The sequence below is a fragment of the Uloborus diversus genome, chromosome 3, assembly GCF_026930045.1.
Source record: "Uloborus diversus isolate 005 chromosome 3, Udiv.v.3.1, whole genome shotgun sequence".
Taxonomy (NCBI): Eukaryota; Metazoa; Arthropoda; class Arachnida; order Araneae; family Uloboridae; genus Uloborus; species Uloborus diversus.
This window is the reverse complement of record NC_072733.1, coordinates 181,867,691-181,887,145: the sequence shown is the minus strand read 5'-3', so window position 1 is coordinate 181,887,145 and position 19,455 is coordinate 181,867,691. Positions and strand designations below refer to the sequence as shown.

The following is a 19,455-nucleotide window of genomic DNA, read 5'->3' as shown; positions in this document are numbered from 1 at the left end:
AGGAGCATCTGTTGTGATTTTGAGGAGCATTTTGAAACTTTGGTGAGCAGCTTGGTAATTTTTATAAAGATCAATAAAATAAAAAAGAACCACTAATCTAAAATTGTTTTTTAGCTTTGATATTCATTTTAAGCAATAGCAATAAAAATAATTATTTTTAAATTAATAAAACAGCTTTAAACACTATGTCATTTTTTAGTATGAGCATCTTAAATTTCCTATATTGGCAGAAGGGAAGTGAAGCGGTAATTGCGCTGATCACAATTACTTGAAAACACTCAGTCGGGAAATGGGCATGGCAATGATGAATGTACAAGTCTTCAGCAAAAAAAAAAAGTAATAAGGGGGGGTGGTCCAAATAATCGTCTACAAAAGGTTATGAAGGTTTAAGTGGTAGACTATATTGCTCTCATCACACAGGAATCAAATGATTAATCTCTTAAATTCACATTTGTTACAAAATCGTTTATGATGAAAAAAGAATAACTCATTTCACACTTTTGGGGGGAGGGGATATACTTATTGCAAATTTCATGAGAAAACAACAAAAACCACATCCATTTACATGTAAAAACTATAACTTTTCAAAATCACTGGGTCATTTGACCCACCTAAACAACAGACCTAATTTTGCACTCAACTGTTCAATGGCTAACAAAGGGGAATACCTTCTGTTATTTTCACACATTGTGACATAGAACAGTTACATATTAAAATAATGATGAGTCAAAACAAAAAATAATAAAAGTTCATAAAAATAATGTTTCGCAATACAATCTGGTTCATTTTCTATCCTTGAATTTTCTATCTACCGAACAATCAATAGCATTTTGGATCTGTATGAGCCCTGCAAGCAATTATCTGATGTAGTTTATATTTAATAACATATTAGCTACAGGATCTCAGAAAAGTAATAAATTTCAAGAGGATATTGTTCAATCGGATCCTATTTTCTTAAGAATCTATAGTGCATTTACAAAATGATGCAAATACAAAAATAAGATTTAAAAACCATTTGGTTATTTTATTGGTTAAGTACTAAAGTTGAGAAATTTTCCCAGCTTTGCACAAAAGTTGCCTTTTCATACCACCTACCTTATCAAATTGGTCTTTAAATTTTAATTGGCTCTTTGAAGAAAAAGAAAAAAAAAAAAAAACCCTGAGTCGCTTAGTATTAAAGAAGAGATTAAAAATAAAATCCAGCCAGTTTTATTCCTGATACTAAAAATTTAGTAACATTGCATCAAAGGCAGAACTCATAATAAGTATCTAAAAGTTATAAGGGTTGCCTAGATGAAAAGTGGACACGTGTAATAACATCAGAATGAATGATTCAACTAGAGTGCCACTGCACAAGTATAGAGGAAATTGTACAAAAGGAAAGTCGTGCTATCTGTGGTTGCGCCCAGATCGGAAAGCGCGGTAGTACGGTTAGGGCAGCAAATCCTATCAGATCTGCCGAGACCAGGCCAAGCAAACATCGCAATCACCAATGATTCCAACGCCTTTGTTAATGAAATGATTCGAGTTAATTGAAAGATTAAAATACCCTTGAAATCAGTGACAAACTCAACCTGAGTAAAGGAATGATTCACACTATCATCTCCTAAACAAATTTTCCGTTGGGAAGTTTTGGAGCACCCCCGTATAATCTGGACTTGTCCCCTTGTCCCTTCCACACCTTTGAGCCACTTAAGAGAGCATTACAGGGGAGACATTTCTATTCGACGATGGAGTGAAGGAAGCCGTGCAGGACTTCCTCAGGAATCAGCCCCAATCTTTCTACAGCAAAGGCATCGACCTGCTGCTGCAAGGCTGGGACATGTGCTTTAATGCCCATGGCGATTTCTTTCTCTCTCTCTTTTGATTTACATTAAAAATATTATTTTTATTCAACTTGTCCACTTTTCATTTGGGCAACCCTTTTTTTGGAATTTGAGTTTAAAAATAAAATATTTTATATACATTTACTTATAAGAAAGAACTGTATCCTTTGGAATTTCAAAACCTTCAGCTTACAAGCAGGCAAGATGAACAATGTATAAATATAAAATTTAAATATGGAGGGGGGGGGGGGCATTCACATGTTCAATGCAATAAGGGGCATGGGTCAAAAAAAGTTGAGAACTCTTGGTTTAACCCAAAAAAAAATCTGTCGGAGAAGAAATTTCTCATGGTAACCAGTTTTATTCATTAAAAGTTGCTTTTGTAGGTAATTTCTGCATTTATTAATGAAGGAGAAAGAGAAAAAAAAACCTATGTATCTCAGATTTGCCACGAAGGAGGAGGAAAGAGGAGGACATTTTCAATGCCCGGGTGGGATGGAGTCTGCTTGTTTTCTGTACAAAAGTGAATATCATATTGGCCAACAGATTTTTTTTTAATTTTTTTAAATTCTCATATGGGTCAAGAAATAGGTAAAATGAAGCAAATCCATTATTTTTATGTGCCTTTTGTAAGACCATAACATTTGCCAAACATTCGTAATCATTACGGGCAATTGCAATAATTTGCAATTCTGGTTACTATTTTTATCTCAAAACACAAATGCTTCTTCTTAGTGTTGTAAATTTATAACAAAATTTAAGATAAATTAATTCTCACTTCATTTCTACTGCGTTCCATAAGCTCAACGGCGCACTGCCGTTTCTTCACCATTTCATCTCCTGTTTTTCTAAAAAACAAATTATGATTGCTAATAAGTTAAAGCAGGCATAACTAAAAACATATAATGTAAACAAATAAGAAATCACAAGAATGCAGGTTTGAAAATTATGGCAAACATATATATATATATATATATATATATATATATATATATATAGAGAGAGAGAGAGAGAGAGAGAGAGAGAGAGAGACTTCAATTGTTGTCTAGTTCATTATAACACTTATGAAACTCACCGATAAAAGAGAACATATGCTTCACAATGTCTAACCATCTCAGCATCAACAGCTGTAACATATTGGTCATCAAATTCATACCACTGTTCATTTAAATAATTTAATGAGTAGGTTGTATAATGCCCAGCTGAAACAAAAATCACCAATTAGGTAAATCTTGCTACTTTAATATATCTATCTATATATTCATTTTCTGTGTTGTTATTTTTTTTCACTTACTACAATAACATAATTTACATTATTATTTGCATTTTGAGAGTTTTTTTTTCATTGCTTTGCAGTGCATTTTCTGGTTAAATTTAACCATCTAGTAACTATCAATCTTTTTAAAATAATTTTTTGAATCATTATAGCCCAACGTATTATGCTTATTCAAGGTTGCCACTCAATTCTGGGGAAAAAATTCCCTGTGTTTTCCCTGTATGAACATGCAGCATTACAAGCAAGCAAACACCGTTATTTGAAAAAGAACATTAATATCCTGATAGTTTACAGGGGTCTGGCCAGAGGATATTTGGGTCCGTTAACGGACCCTTCACAAAAATCCGATCAACCGAAACGGACCTTTCACAAAATCCCGATCAAACAAAACGGACCTTTCACAAAATCCCGATCAAACAAAACGGACCCTTCACAAAATTCTGATAAACAAGATCGGATCTTTCAAATTGTTTATTGAAAGAGCAAAAGCGCATTTAAATACTATCTGTGTATTAATAGACAGATAGGGAAAAATATGATCTCTTCAGATAGGGTTACCAACTTCAAAATTATCATCACTTAGCGTCTGGCGTTGCACCTTTATAATGACTTGATTAGCCTGCAATTGATAAATAATTGCTACTGCCAAATAAATATAATGGTTGTTTGTTTTATCACAGCTAATTAGCAGTGGTGTTGTTGTAAACTTTTCTGAAAAGGCATTGGTAAGCACTTTTCTCCCCGCTCATGATTTAATAAACAATAATAATATATATCTGCGAAATGAACTTAGAACTGCAAAGGGATAGATAGTAAGGGTGGGAAAAAAATATGATCTCTTCAGATAGGGTTACCAACTTCAAAATTATCACCACTTAGCGTCTGGCGTTGAACCTTTATAATGACTTGATTAGAAAATATTCTTATTTTACCAGCTTGTCAATATTTGCGTTTTTGCGGTGCGGTGCGATTTTTAATTGTTATTTTGGGAGAAAATTATATGGGTTTTGATTTTTCGATGCTAACAAGGATGATTAACTTTAAATAAACTCTTTTAATTACTGTTTTCTTTTTTTTTTTTGGATGTCTACATTTTGAAAAATGCAATCTTTTAACATCCGATATGAGAATCATATTTCGTTCTTTTTTTCAAGCTAACTTCGCTTTATTAGGATGCAAATAAATGAAAAGTCTCTTTATTTCTGTTGGAACTCTCATTTCAAGTTTTTTAAAGCAAAATTCCATTTTCTGTTATGAGTCAAAAATTAAAATGCTGAATAGAAGGTTTATTTTATTTTATTTATTTATTTTTTTTTTTTTGCGTCAACTGTGTCCACAGATATTAATGAAATGTTTATCATAGGACTCTAAAATGCAATTTTAAAAATTTTTTATCAAAAATATTTTTTTTACAAGCCGTTTTTATACTTTTGATGCCTTCACTTTGAGAATTGCGATCTCTTTGCATCCGCTATGGGAATCCGATTTTTTGAATTTTTGATGTTTATTACGCTTTGTTAAGAGGTAAACAATTAAAATATCTTTTTATTTTTGTTAAAATCACGGATTTTATAAGTTTTAAACGAAATTCTGTGCTTTTTAAGAGTCTTGGGTCAAAAAGTTAAATGCTGAACCCTATTCTGAATTTTATTTTATTTATTTATTTTTTTGTTACAGTTGTTTTAAATACTGTACAGAAATATTTCTAGTATAATTTAACATAATGTAGAATGGTAGACAAATATTGATACTTGAGAGAGCGATGTCACCCCCCCCCCCGGCAAACATCAGATAAACACTCCAAAAAAAAAATTTTTTTTCTCGAAATTATTTGATTTTTCACAGAATTAATTCATTTTTCACAAAATTATTTGATTTTTCACAAAAAACGGACCCTGTGAAAAATCCTGGACAAACCCCTCGTTTAATCACATGACGGAAAAAAAATCCATATATAAAAATAAGGGGGAATAAAGAAGAATTCATTAAAACTGAAATAATAACATGGTGACTGAATATATTAATTTTTTATAAGGGAAAAAAAGGGAGATTTGCCTTCACCCTTCATTACTTTGGTTTTTAAAGACAAAAAATGCAAAAGATAAGCAGAACAATAAATACTGATGACTAATCTCATGCTTTCTAAATTAAATTAGCATAAAATTCAAGATGCATGAAAAATAAAACAATAAATAATGTTTGCATTTATGATAGATATTTTAGTATTTAGCAGTTATTTAGTAGTTATTAAAAAAACTTTAAAACCCTTTTTTTTTTGGCAGTTAATATACTTAGGCATTTTTTTTTTTTTTTTTTTTTGCAATTTAAGGTTTAAAAAAATAACAAATAAAATCCCCCCTGCACTTTCTAGGTTTATAAGGAAATTTTGAAAATTTCCTGTATTTTTCCTCTTTCTTCAGGGAAAATACACTTTTTGCATAGAACCTAACTTTGTACAGGTGTTGTTTTGACTAACAATGAAATTTTTCTTATAAAATATGAAAAAAAAAAAAAAAAAAAAAAAAAAACATATATACTAGTAAACACTTTTAAGAATAAAAGTATTAATTTTGAGTCAGCTACATTTCACAGCAGAATAAATCATCAGTTCTATCAATATTTCCTAACTTTTTTTAACACATACAAGTAAATGAAACTTACATCCAGCAGTTCCATGATGGCAAATAACAGAGGCCAAGTCATATGTCGTTACACCACGAGGATAAGCTATAAGATGACAATGAAAAAATATATCATGAAAGCAATGAAAAGTAATAAAAAATATAGAGAATCGTTTTCAAAACAAGCAAAAATTCAGTTAGAAGACTTAAAGTTGTATTCGCATTTTTTAAAAAAAAAACTGCCTATATCATTGTGATAATTACTCTGTGCTTCAAAATTTTTTCATAAGGTTTTGAAATATTTCATTATTACAATATTTTTCAAGTATTTCATAATATTAAATGTAAATATTTTCAATGTTAACTACTTTTACCAGGATCTGGGAGAATGTTTAAAGCCAGCTACTCAGAATCACTTGAAAGATGTAGGAAGTTACATATTTCAACAGAAGTGCTGATGGAAGATATCCTTCTAAATTTTCCCTGTCATACAGCAAAATGGGTATATATGCTCCATCTTATTCATGAATGATTTTATTGTCTAATTAACAAGATTTGATCTCCACAACAATACAGATATTGAAGAAGTAATTTTTCCATCAATTCCCTTTACAAACAATCCTACATGCAAAAAATCAGGCATTACAGTTTTGGTTTGGACTGAAATTAACCTTGAATTGAAAATTGTTGGTATGTAATAGGTACAAATTTGCTGCTAAGAAGCCTGCAACAAATTCAAAAACTACAGGAAAGCTTTATGAGGCTCTAGTTTCATGAAAACTGTAGAAGTACATTCAGAAGTTGATATCTTTCATATAGGGACCATTGCAAAGCACTTCGTGCAGTTAGTGAAGGATCAACTAAACATTGAAGTGTTCCTCATGAGTGTATACACTCCTAAGTATGTGTATCTAAACATGATTTCAGTAATGTAAGAATCACATTAACTACAGAATTTGGGCATTTATTGCTTTCTTACACATTTTCTTAATTATTGCACTTTTAATCTTTTCTTATTCTTTGAAATAATTAATATTTAATAATTTAATAGTCATTAAGAAAGATACAACTGCATTTTACCGGAACAATTCTATCATTGGATAAAACATTCATGTGAAAAACATTATTTGTACTCTTTTCAACTATTTCAAAAGCAATGAAGTTTTTTTTTTTGACTTCCACTAAAAATGAAAATTAAAATGAATTCAAAAAATCATTGTCAATGATAAATTTCAATATATATATATATATATATATATATAAATTCATGAATAAATAATCTAAATGAAATTGATGATGCAAAATGCAAGAACATCAAAATGAAAAAAACTGAACCAGCGACCGACACTTTCTCAATGGGAGGACCAGTCCCTAAGTTTTGCGGCTTATTTTGCTAAACAGACTTGCCTTGTGAACTTAGGGACCGCTCCTCCCCTTGAGAAAGTGTCGGTCCCTGGTTCACCTTTTTTCATTTTGATGTTCTTGCTTTTTGCATCTTCAATTTTATTTAGATTGTTTATTCATGAATATGTTTGTACTGTATGTTTCTAGCAGTTTTGCGCTGGCATTACAGTACACTTTAGTATTTATTTTTTCATTTTTTTCAATGTCTTTGAATTTATATTTAAAATATGTTCTTAAAATGTATCTCATGTTGTGTGTATATATATATATATATACACACATACATATTTTGAAAACAAAAATTTATGAACTCAATGCAGTTGATATTGATTGGAGAAATACAAAAATTTTTTTACCACATTATTAAAACTAATTTAAAATATAGAAAAAAAAAGAAAAAGAAGTCATTTTAAATTTCGATAAAACAAAGGAAAATATATTACTGTTTCATGTTTTTCTGTATTAAATAACATTCTGAGAACTTTTTACACACAGGCTTCAGTTTTGTAATAAACTCACATATTGATGAAAAGTAGAAAAAAGACAACATTCATTTAATAAATATAATAAAAACCTAAGAAACTTACATTTATGTAAAAATGGAGACATATCCAAGCCTTCCAATGGAAAAGAAACATAGCTACCAATTTTAGAGGAGTACATAACTTCATGTCGAAAACGTTTTAAATGGATGCAGAGAATCTACAGCAATACAATTTGCAAACTTTTAGCAATAATATAAGAGTTAAAATTTAACAGTTCAAATATAACATTAACTTTAACAATACTTTGACATACAGTAAAACTTCGGTAAGCCAAAAACTTCAGTAAGACAAAATGAATCTTGATTCCCATCTAACTGAATGGGTAATTAATGTTATTTATTTTCAATAAGTCAAATTTTGTTGAGTAGCAATATTCGATAAGTCAAATTTCATTTCATAACTGTAGTCAAAGTTTCCTTGCTAATGTAAAGTCAAAATCATGTGCTTTTTTTTTTTTTTTTTGCTCTACACAAAGTATGAACAAAAAAAAAAGAAAAAAAAAGAAATTGGCGTCATTTAATTGCACCAAAAGGCATCTAGACAAAGTGAACCTAATTAATCTCTGAAACCGATTATTTACACATAATTTGGCAAGTTTTTTTTTTTTTTTTTTTTAAATTACTGTTTACTTCATTTCTTTTGGTAGAAAAGTAAAACCTGCACATGGGGTAAAATAAAACTGATTTAGAGCAGCCCAAAAATGTGATGGAAAAAATTACAGAGAGGTATGCTTATATTTGGCATTAGGGAATAATTCCACTTTTGACCAAAAGGGGGACGGAGGAGGGAGGGCTTCTGGATGGAAGAGTTATTTTTTGAATTTTGTAGTACTCTACAAAGCTGCTAGTCTTTCCAAGACTGGCCTTTTTTCGTTCGTTGTTATAGAAAGCCAATGTTTCTGGCGCCATTTCATTGATTCCTGAACTTTTGAGACAAAACTTCAAAATAGGCTAAGAGAATTTTTTTTTAATTTTAAGCTGCAAAGAAAAAGTTGAGTTGATTCCATTGTGGCGTAGCAAAGAAGAAGGAAATTGCATTGAAGTTCGATGTACCTTTAAGTTTTCAACAATTTTTAAAAAATGAAAAAACGTTTTGATTGACGGTGCAAGAAAAAAAAAGACTGAAAGAAAAGCAGCAGATGCACTGTGCGTTTTTAAAGAATCCTGTCCGAATGTTCCTGACTCCCTCTTCGATGCATTATAAGCATCCAATGACTCTTTAATGAAAGAACACATTTTGTCTCATAGCAATGTTTGACAACATACTTTTTTTAAGTATATTTTTGTTGGTCAGTAAAAACTGTTATATACTACATAAAATTATAAATTTGTTTTCCAACCAATACAAACTCTTGAATTTATGAAATTATGTTATACATTAATTACGTCAAGTATATATCATCGCCTCGGATATCCTACTGCTGCTTTGAGGCAAAGATATTATCTTAGATATAATATTCACTTTTTGCTCATACTATAAATTTATTAAGTTTCAGTGGTGGTATTTTACCTTATTATATTGATTTTGTTTTTGTATTCAAAATAAGGCAAATTTTCGATAACTCTATTTTTTTCCTCATTCCCTGCTACTTTGACTTAACGAAGTTTCAAGTACTTTAAAACAGATGTTAAACTTTTTCTTGTTGATGAATGACTTTTTAATGTTACTATTCTGTAAAGTACTCTGAGTAATTTGATTTCAACATTTTTTAAGTTCACTAAGAACATATTAAATCTTTCACTAAAAAGCCCAGGAATGCTGGAAATTTCAATTCAAAAATACAGTTAAAAGCCCAAGAACACCTAACCTTTTATGCAAACAAGAGTTTCATTTTAACAGCAACAAGTACACTTAGGAATAAAATATCAAGTTTTTCCAACACTTTAATTACTTCTTAAGTGGAAATACATTATAAAAAAAGTTCCCAAACGTTTTCAAGGCACACCTTATGGCAGCCTTTGAAGGATTAGTATTCTTACAGCACCCTCATCATTAACCTCAGTAAATAAAACACAATGAAGTAACAGGGTTCCACGCATTATTTACTTATTGAGAAAGGCTTATGGCTCTTAATATAGAAGAATGGTGCACCTTCTTTTGTTGAACGAAAATGTCTGAAACTATGGGAGGTTTTGACAAGTAACTATGACTCTTTTGTGATGGTTACCTATTACCCTGAAGTGTTGACTGTAATGAAGATTTGATATCATAGGCCAGCATTTCTAAGGTAAGGGGGAGTGGGAGTCTTTCAAGTGGGTCACAAAGACAATTGAGGGGAGTTGTGAAGAAAAGTCAGGGGACAGAAGCCTACACATAACAATTTATTTCGTCAAAGACATGTATAAAGAAATTAAAGTACAATTTTTTGCAGTATATTACTCATTACATTTTGCCTGGTTATCAAAATAATTCAAGAGCCGTTGAATTATTTTCCCTTTTAAATTTTATGCATACATGACTCTTGGCTTGAAACAGATAAAACAAAATTGATTTGAAAATATATCATATACTCAAAGAGTGCAAATCAATAATGCTTGCACAGAACCAAAGACATGGTTTTGATTTTTGAAATCCATGACTTTCCTTGATTTTTCATGACTTCTGCTTATAATTTTTCATGACTCACAGGTTGCAATTTGTCCAGAAAAAAACATTTTTTCACAAGTATATCTAAATTTGTACTTCCTAATAATAAACATTCAACCATCTGACACGTTTCGAAAATTTCAAATTGAAGCAAAATGTAACAAGCTAAACTACAAGAGTCTATACACTCTAATGACAGAGATCTGCACTTAATATTGCTCTATTAAAGGGGTCCGCAGGCTATAAAGTTTGGGAAGCCTGGTAAAAAAAACATACAAGAAAAGTTTAAAATAATCCAGGATAAGAAATTAGTAAAGTCCAATTGGTAGAATCCAATAGTAAAGAAAAACCAGTATGTTCTATAAAAACAGATGCAATCAGATTTGGAAATGCATGAAAAATCGGAACTGACGCCTAAAAGCGTAAGAAACTGCTAAGATGCATAAATTTTACACCTAACCAGTAAATTTCTACTGGCATGTATGTTCTTGAACTCAAAATCTATGACTAATTATCAGTTTCCATGTTTTTTTAGCATCTTTGGCTGAATATCAGGACTTTCCATGACCATTTTTGATTATGGTCAAAATTCATGACTTTAGGTGCACCCCCCTTTTGCACTGTAAAGAATGTAATGATTTAAGAACTAATTACTGCAGTGTTTAACCGATTTGGTAGAAAGAATAAACTTCACAAGATGAAAAAGACAGCAAGTCTATTTTCTTTTAAAATTTGACCCCTTTCACTCCATTCACAACATTTTTCGTATTTAATCCTTTGCAGAAAATCTGCCCTCTCCCCATTGAGGAATGAAATCAAGTAGTTCTTATTCTTCAGCAAATTTTGCTTTGAGAAAAATTTTCAGATCAAAGTAAAAAAAAGATAAATTCTTTTGAGGAAATTATTTTTATTATTATTATTACTATTAATCAGGGATTAAGCTGAGTTTATAAGTTCTTCAGCAAAAAGAGTGAAAAATTGAATAAAAATCTTCAGTAAAATGCTAAAATGTTGAAGGTTAATAAATATGTTCACATATCTATCTAAATGTTTCAGAGTTTCATTTTCAGTTGAAAACTAAATTTAAAATTCGAGTATTTAAAATTCAACTTTCAGGAAATAAATACACAACAGCTTTTTTTTTTTTCAATTTAAAATTAAAAAAAAGTATTTAAATTGCATTTATCATTGAACTAAACCAAATTTGATTTTTCAAATCTTCAAATAATGAAGTTATTGGGTAGACATACAGCCAATTAAGACTAGGTTTTGTTGAACTTCATAGTAATTTTAAATATCTTAGGTACGATTTATAGTAAAATAAAGAAGTGGTCACGCTTTGCTTCTTCTCTTGAACAATGCATTGTTTTTATCATTATTATAATTTGAGAAAAAAACATGAAAATGCTATGCTTAATTTTTATAACTGTGACAGTAACCTTGCATTTTGCGAAAAATGTAACCGTAGCAGAAACTCCGCTTTTAACATTGGAAAAAAGGTTCACAGCCACATAATCATACTTTGGGGTCCAGTATCTTCCAAACTGCTGTTAAAAATATCTTACTGCCAGATTTGGTTACAATTCCCCCATATTTATCCACTTATACTTTGTATTTGCAACCCTAATTATGGACACCAGTGTACACTCAAAAAAAGTTTAAAACTGAAGCTAAATAACATAAGTAAATGCTTTAAAATACTATTCCACAGGTTAGAATTATTTTAAACAACTTTATACATTTATTTTATTAATGAACACTAACCTCCGGCAATTCAATCACTTTGGAATACTTAATGCCGTTTCGAAGCTTTTTACACTTTTCACAACTATACATGTTGTCTCCTTTCAATTCATCTGCAGAAAAAAATGCAGAAAGACAATCCTGCAGGCTGACAGATGGTCCCCAAAACCAGCTAAAGTGAAATTAAAAATTAGGCACAAAACATGCACTGCAAAAGTACAGTTGTAAAATAAATATATTACTTCATCAATATAAAAGTTTTTTTCAGTAAATTACCGTCCTATAACCAGGGCTAAGGCAGAAATGCATAAAATACACCACCAGCTCAGTCATTCAATCTGAGGAATGACTGAGCTGGCGGTGTATTTTATGAATATAAAAAAAAGGTTATTCACACTCATTGGAAACCATTTTAAATAATACATCTTTATGCATTTAATAAAGAGATCATTCCATATTAAATCAACAAATGGGTCTTACCATACCATTTTTGATTGAAATATTTTGTACTCCAAAACTGTTTCATATTTTTCTTGAAAATGTTTTATGCCTAAAACAGAGCTATTTTTTTGCTCCATGGGTGAGTAAAATTTAGCATTTTTGATCATTTTTCTAAAAGCTCTGATTAATTTCTTTAAATTACTAGGAAGATCAAACATGGCTTATTGTGAAATTGAAAGAATGAACTTTTATTAGTGATTAAAAAGAAATGAAGAAATTTAAAAGTAACTTTTAAATAGTTTTTGTTGACATCGGAAAAGGCAAAAAGGAATGAAAATTACTAAACGAAGAATTACAAGCATAGTATGTACTGAGACCCTAGCTGCGAAATGCCTTAATTTTTTTCTTTTTTCCCCCTTTTATTTATTTATTTATTTTTTCGATGTCATAAAAACTCGTGAACCTGTGAGTATTATGGTGCAAACCGCAAATTCATGCGACAATTTGCTGGTTTTCTATGAATTTTTTTAATGTGTCAAGGACTTTTCGGACACCCTGTATTTCTTTTAAAGCATTTTAAAAGAAAACTAACTGCCTTTTCTTCAGGTTTTCTTCCTTCTTGCCCCAGTTCTTATAAAAGTTGCAAGCTTACACTGCATAAATTGAGCACCTTTTCTGGTGCAAGAACAAATAAGTCAACACAAGTTATTATTGTCTAAGCAGCAGAATATCATAGCAGACAAAAATGAGCTAGTATTTCGGAAACTGATGCAATGGGATTGCAATATGCATAAAAATTTAGAGATTGTCACGCAAAAAACATTATATCTATTAAAATGAGTAAAGTTGCCATATAATGTGCAAAAGTTGGCAGGTATGTACATACTAAACTTACGTTTCATGTACAAGTGAAAAATACTTAAAAACTAGCTAAAAATAATACACATCAATGCACAAAAATAAAATGTTTATCCCTCTAAAAATTAAAATCAAGAATAATTTCAGAAAATTTCAACTTTTTGGTAAGTGGCTCTACTTACTGTTCTTTTTTCAGTGAAAGAGTTACCTATTACTGGTAAATGAATTTTCTTTCTTTTACTATCATATTGTTTGGCAGCTTGGATTGCTAAGCTGTGATTCTTTTAATTAAATTGTTAAAAGATCGTTTTGAACCAACAGAAGGAAAAAAAATCCAATATACCTTAACATCCAACTAAAGAAAGAGCTAAACCATCCTTGATGACTATACACATCAGTGCATACACCAGTTTTCTGCTGACTTCCTTGAGATGCGTGAATCATGTGCAAATGATCTTTATTAGGAATTGGTAAAGACAAATCTTGGAATGTTTCTTTAGTTGTAGAAACCTATAAAAGGAAAGAAATTTTTTGTTTTATGCTAAATAATTGGTTTCACTACATTTAGGCTTAGTGTTAGAGATAAATGAGAAAGAGATCTTGAAAGAATCAAGAAAAAACATTTTTTAATTAAGATAGACATAACAATAAAGTTAGAATGCAAAAGATAAGTATTGAGAAAATGAAAAAAAAAATCAGCTGAAACTTTTCTTTCACAATTATTCATATTCTCAAATGACATGGTTGGTTCATGACAATGCTAGACAAATTAAATTTAATAATAATCCTAAACTTATTCATAGCATCTTTGTTATAAGTTGGCAAGAAGCCGAATAACATGTTAAAACAAAAAAAGTAAGAGTAAGGACTAGTCTCCATACAGTTGTTTTTTATTAACTTAAAAACAAGGCAGTTCTTATGGTGATTACCAACTGTTCACCCTAGCAATGCAGAGGATAAGCTGAATCCTTAATAATTATCTGATATCAATGTTTTTGTACGTAAACTTGTTCAGTTCTCATACTTTTTTTAACAGGATATACTGGTTCCAGCCCACAGTTGTATCAACATGTACGGCAATTCTGCTATCTTTCATTTTATCATAAATAATTCTCTTAATGCTTTGCAGAGGCAGAAAAGAAACAGGTTGAGCCATAAGGGATCCAGTTCATTTCCAATAGGATACCAAAAATAACTTTTGGGAAGAAATGCAGCAGTATTTGCAGTATATAAAGGGCAAGAAAAATACAATGCAAAAAATAAAAATCGATGAAGAAAATCAGCATGCATTACACAATGCCAGTATTCATCTTTTTTAATGACCAAACTACTACAAAGAAAAAAAATCCTTTCTTTTGATTCTCATTTTAGTATGTTAATATGAGTAGTATAAATGTAAATCTTTTATGGAATTGTGAACAAAAAAAAAAAAAATCTTAAATTAAAAATAAAGAATAATAAATGAATTTCTTTCAACCTTACTAGCGCTCTTTAATGTTTTGGAAATAAACGTTTTTACAAATGAATGATACTTTGAGTTTAAAACTAAAATTTGCTACTCAAAATATGAAGCACACATTTCATTAATTAAAGCATCATAGCAATTATATTGTTTAATTTTTCAAAAAAAAAAAACTAAGATTCGAGGATGTTTCCTATTAACAACCTTGATATACATGTCAACATTGGAACGATGGTTGCCTGTAGCAGTAGCACATGAAAAACATTTCTACTTTTAAAAAAAATATCCTATCTGCACAAATAAAAAAATATATGCATTACTATTCACAGAATAATTAGAAATAATCATATAAAACTTTTATAAAACCAGAAAACATACAAAGAAAATTGGTAAAACTACATCACGATTCAAAAAATCTGTACACTTGATAAGCATGCACAGTACTAAACACTGATAAATATTTGATATTAATGGTAGATTGAAAAACTATCTTTTAAAATATCCTTCCTTAAGGTATCTTACCTTGTTTTTTTTCGTAAAAAATAGAACTGGATTTTAGAAGCAATTAAACAAGGCCAAATTTATATATTCTTGTTAAAATTGTTTCTTTGTTCTTTGTTTCAATCTTCTGCTGTAGACAATGTTATTTTAAGCCTTATATTTTACTATCATTTTTTAAATTTATACAACTAAAACATATTAAGCGAGTCACATAGGAATAACACGAGCATCCTAATTCAGTAAAACAATAATGTAATCTTAATTACAGCAGCTAGTGCAAAATTTTAATTTAACACTAATAAAAAAGTAGCTAATTCATGCTTCCTTTTATTACAAACCAATAAGAATCACGAAATACTATCAATCATGCCAATTACCATCAATGCAGCACATATTCCATTGCCCATGCAGAGTAAAATTCTATAATGCTTTCACTAATCAAAAAGTGCCATCATTGTGCCTGATGAGTACAATTAAAGAATTCTTCAATAGAAAGGAGAGGAAATTTTGAGAAAAGGATGAATTCTCATAATCATGAAATGATGACTTCTCACAAGGGATAAAACTTTTTCTAAAGGAACTGTAAAAATAAAGAAGGACGAAATTTTGATAAACTCTATAATACCTACAGATAATCTATTTGATCACAAGTACGCCTCACTATGTACAATGGCACAAAGCTATTTCTGTACAATTAACATTATTACTAATCTGCAAACTCAGCATTGATTCATTGGCTAAATAAAATGACAAATTACTGAGTTTCTTGACCCAAAGCTTCACAAAAAACTTTCTTCATGAATTTGAGCTAACTTTAACAAAACATGTACAATGCTAATAATTTTAAAACCAGCTTTAGTTAGGACTGAAAGTTTCAACCTTTTCTGTCACACTCAAGTCAAACATAAGTGCTGTAAAAGTGCATAAACTTGCCTTAAACTTCATAGTCAATTTCTGTCAAAATCGACATATAGCATGTGCTTTGCATGTATTTGAGAGCACACATAAATTTAAAAAACATATAAACAAACAAGAAGAGGTGTGGTGTGTTTACGTTAAATTTTAACACTTTGAGGTCTATGCCCGAGGGTTACTCGGTTTGCCATTATTGGTAAAGGGAACTAAGCCCGAGATTCTCTCCGGGTCAAATTTTTACTCTCTTAGCTATAAAAGTACGAGTTCTATATATTTCTAACCTTTTTAGATACGAACCTTTTACTTAAAAAAAAAAAAAAACAGATGGCAGCACCAAGCAGAATAAGTACATGAATCAAGATTGAATAGGGGTTTAAATTTGAGTTTGTACTTTGAAATGTACCATACAAAAGCAAATTTTATTAAATAATGTTTATTATCAAAAAATTAAACCTATTTCCAGATATTAGTTTAAGATTTATGTAAGTTTTTAATTAAGTCTGGGTAAAGTTTTATGTTAAAAAATGATGTTTTCCTATGTAGAACTTTTCTCTTAATTTGAAACATGTTTTGGACAATTTCTTACTAAAAATTGATTTTTATTTCAATCAAATAGTTCCTTTATTATGAAAGAAAACATCCTGTAGTATGTAATACAATAAAAATTACTAATATATACATCTTCCAAGTATTTTTTTTTTAAATCATGCAAAGCACCAAAAAATCCCAATCTGGAGGGAGATATGCAGTTGAAATAGCTCAGACCTGAAAGTGTTAAGCATTAAATCCTTTTTTAATGCTATATAATCAAAAGAAAAATAACATACAAATGCATATTCCAAATTACACACTTCAAAACATAAAACCAAGTAATAAAAGCTTAAATGAAAACATGTTAAAGTTTCTTTAGAAATTATCCACAAGACTCGAGAGTTGATGATGTTAATGATTAAAAAGAGAGAGAGAAACTACTATTACTGAGCATGAATACAGTCGAACTGTGTTAGCAACAAATCACTTAACCTGAAATATCACTTCTTGTGAAATACTTCTTACTTCTCGTGAGTAAACAATCACCTAATAATATATTAACCCGTAACAGGGGAGGTGAAAAAGTAGGACGTAACAGGGGACATGAGGTCTCAGAGACCGCTCTATTTAAAAATTTCTTAAAAACCGTGTATATATGATACAGTCCTGTAATTTGCCTTAGATGTTCTTGGAACTTTTATTAGCACGGGAAAAAAATATTTTTGAATTTTGAATCGAAATACACCTTTTCCAAGGACATTTTGCTAGAGTCTTACATTTTTTCTAGAAAAATCACATGCTGAAGTAAAAAACATACTACTCGCAATAAAACTGAATCTGTTATTTATTAATGATTTCATTTTAGTTATTAAGTACATAACGAACACTTTAGCAACGGAAAATTGATTATATCACCTTACTGAAAATTTTTGACATCACCTAAACTATTAGTATATCGCGTCATATTTCCAGAAATAATTAAGCTCTCATTGTCCCTTTAGCATTCATTGCGTACCTTTTAAGAACATTTTAATCAACTAGCAACCTTATTTCGAACAGTTTACATCTCTTCCGCGGTGCAAAAGTTAAAAGCCGTGTCTACTACTGCAGAAAGTTATAACACTGAAGGGGAGGTGAGGGCTCACAGACCACTGCAATGAAATTTAAACCAGATGCATGTGCCAAAAGATACTGATAAGCAAGGGATTCAAGTTCAAGATCACAAAACAAAAAGCTACTGGAAAAACCATTCAATCGGACTGAAAATGAAGTAGGGGGTGGTGGGATTAACTTTTGAGTGGTCTGTGAGACCTCACTTCCCCTGTTATGGGTTAAACAAGATGAATTCCAGACATCATGAAATAATTTTCATGGTCCGGTAAGTTTCATGTTAACAAGGTTTGACAGTATTAGACACTATTATAGCTCATTAAAATAATTTTGAAAATTTACTGATAAATAAAAAAATCAAAACTTAAGAAAATAAATAAAGTTACTTATAACTTACTGTGTCACATGTAAGACACTGCACTGAGCTCAAAATTTTTCCATCAAATATATCAGATATAATGCTTCGATATTGGATAGGTTTCCGCTTTCGTGCAGCAAACATAGATGAAAACAGAGAATGAGTAGATACATGTTTATGCTGAATGACTTGTTGAACAGAACCTGTACCCTTAACCACAGATGAAAGAGAACTTGGCAAATTAGTAGGATAAGCTGAATGTTTTTCATTCCAGGATAATGGAATTTCAGGTTTTATCTCAGAAGTGGAATCATTATCGTTGTGATGATGAATGGCTTCTGAATTATGAACAAAACAATCTCCAGCACCAATATTTTCATTGATTCTGGTAGTATTTGGTATAGACAGGTCTGGGTTGTAGTCTTTATTTTTGTCATCATTTGCAGCTAACACAGTTTCAACAAGTGAGGAGTCACCACTGCCTAAATCCAAATTTATAAGACTTTGAGAATCTGAAGCTTTTACCTTAGCAGGCTTGGTAGAAAATTGTGTAGAACAAGATACCGAAAGGTCTGCCAATTCAATAATAGGCGGCTCTGAAGTTTTTTCTTGCGGATCTGTAATTTCATCAGCACAAGAGCTCATCTCACTGCTTAACCCAGAGTCACATGTCTCATAATCACCATCTGATTGACTAGAATCGTCTGAAATGGGAATGGCAGAATCCCCACGGGCACTATCTAATTCTTCCTGACTTTCAGGGGTAGATGACATTCCAATCATTTCAACTACAGGCTCTTTCAGTTCTTCATGAAGCTGATCCATGAAACACCTAAGAAATTCTTGAGCATCCTACAAGAATAAGAGAGGATAAATCTTAGGTTTAACTTTACCTATATATTTATATTAAAGCTTATTATAATATACAGCTCAATATACAATATTTCAGTTTTGAATATTAAATAATATTAAACACATCTTCATTTAAAATCTATTCACAATATTTCTCATTTTCACAAACTAATTCATCATGAACTTTTAAAGAGCTTCATGCAAAACAAAAAAGGAATAGCCTTTAATAATGAATAAATAAATATCCACAAGTACACATAAATTTTTCTTTAACAATAGCATGAAAATAGTAATAACTGTTAAAATTACAGTACTTTTTGTGTCGAGGGGGGGGGAGGGGGTTAGGAAATGAAATTTTCATACGATATAACTTGAATGCTGGTATAAACACAGAAACTACACATTTTTTAAAATAAATTTTCCTAG

The 19,455-nt window shown here is 30.4% G+C and overlaps 1 protein-coding gene across 1 annotated transcript in view; it reads right to left on the bottom strand.

Annotated features, from left to right (window-relative positions):
* LOC129219079 (ubiquitin carboxyl-terminal hydrolase 20-like) overlaps positions 1–19,455 on the bottom strand; it is a gene marked incomplete at its 3' end in the record, with an annotated part of 54,793 nt that overhangs the window by 8,683 nt on the left and 26,655 nt on the right. The window contains exons 9-15 of the mRNA XM_054853398.1: positions 18,217–19,029; positions 13,644–13,810; positions 12,023–12,173; positions 7,715–7,829; positions 5,764–5,829; positions 2,902–3,028; positions 2,605–2,674 (exon numbers count right to left, since the gene is read on the bottom strand). Coding sequence (XP_054709373.1) covers positions 2,605–2,674; positions 2,902–3,028; positions 5,764–5,829; positions 7,715–7,829; positions 12,023–12,173; positions 13,644–13,810; positions 18,217–19,029 — 1,509 coding nt within the window. The remainder of the gene's footprint in view (positions 1–2,604; positions 2,675–2,901; positions 3,029–5,763; positions 5,830–7,714; positions 7,830–12,022; positions 12,174–13,643; positions 13,811–18,216; positions 19,030–19,455) is intronic.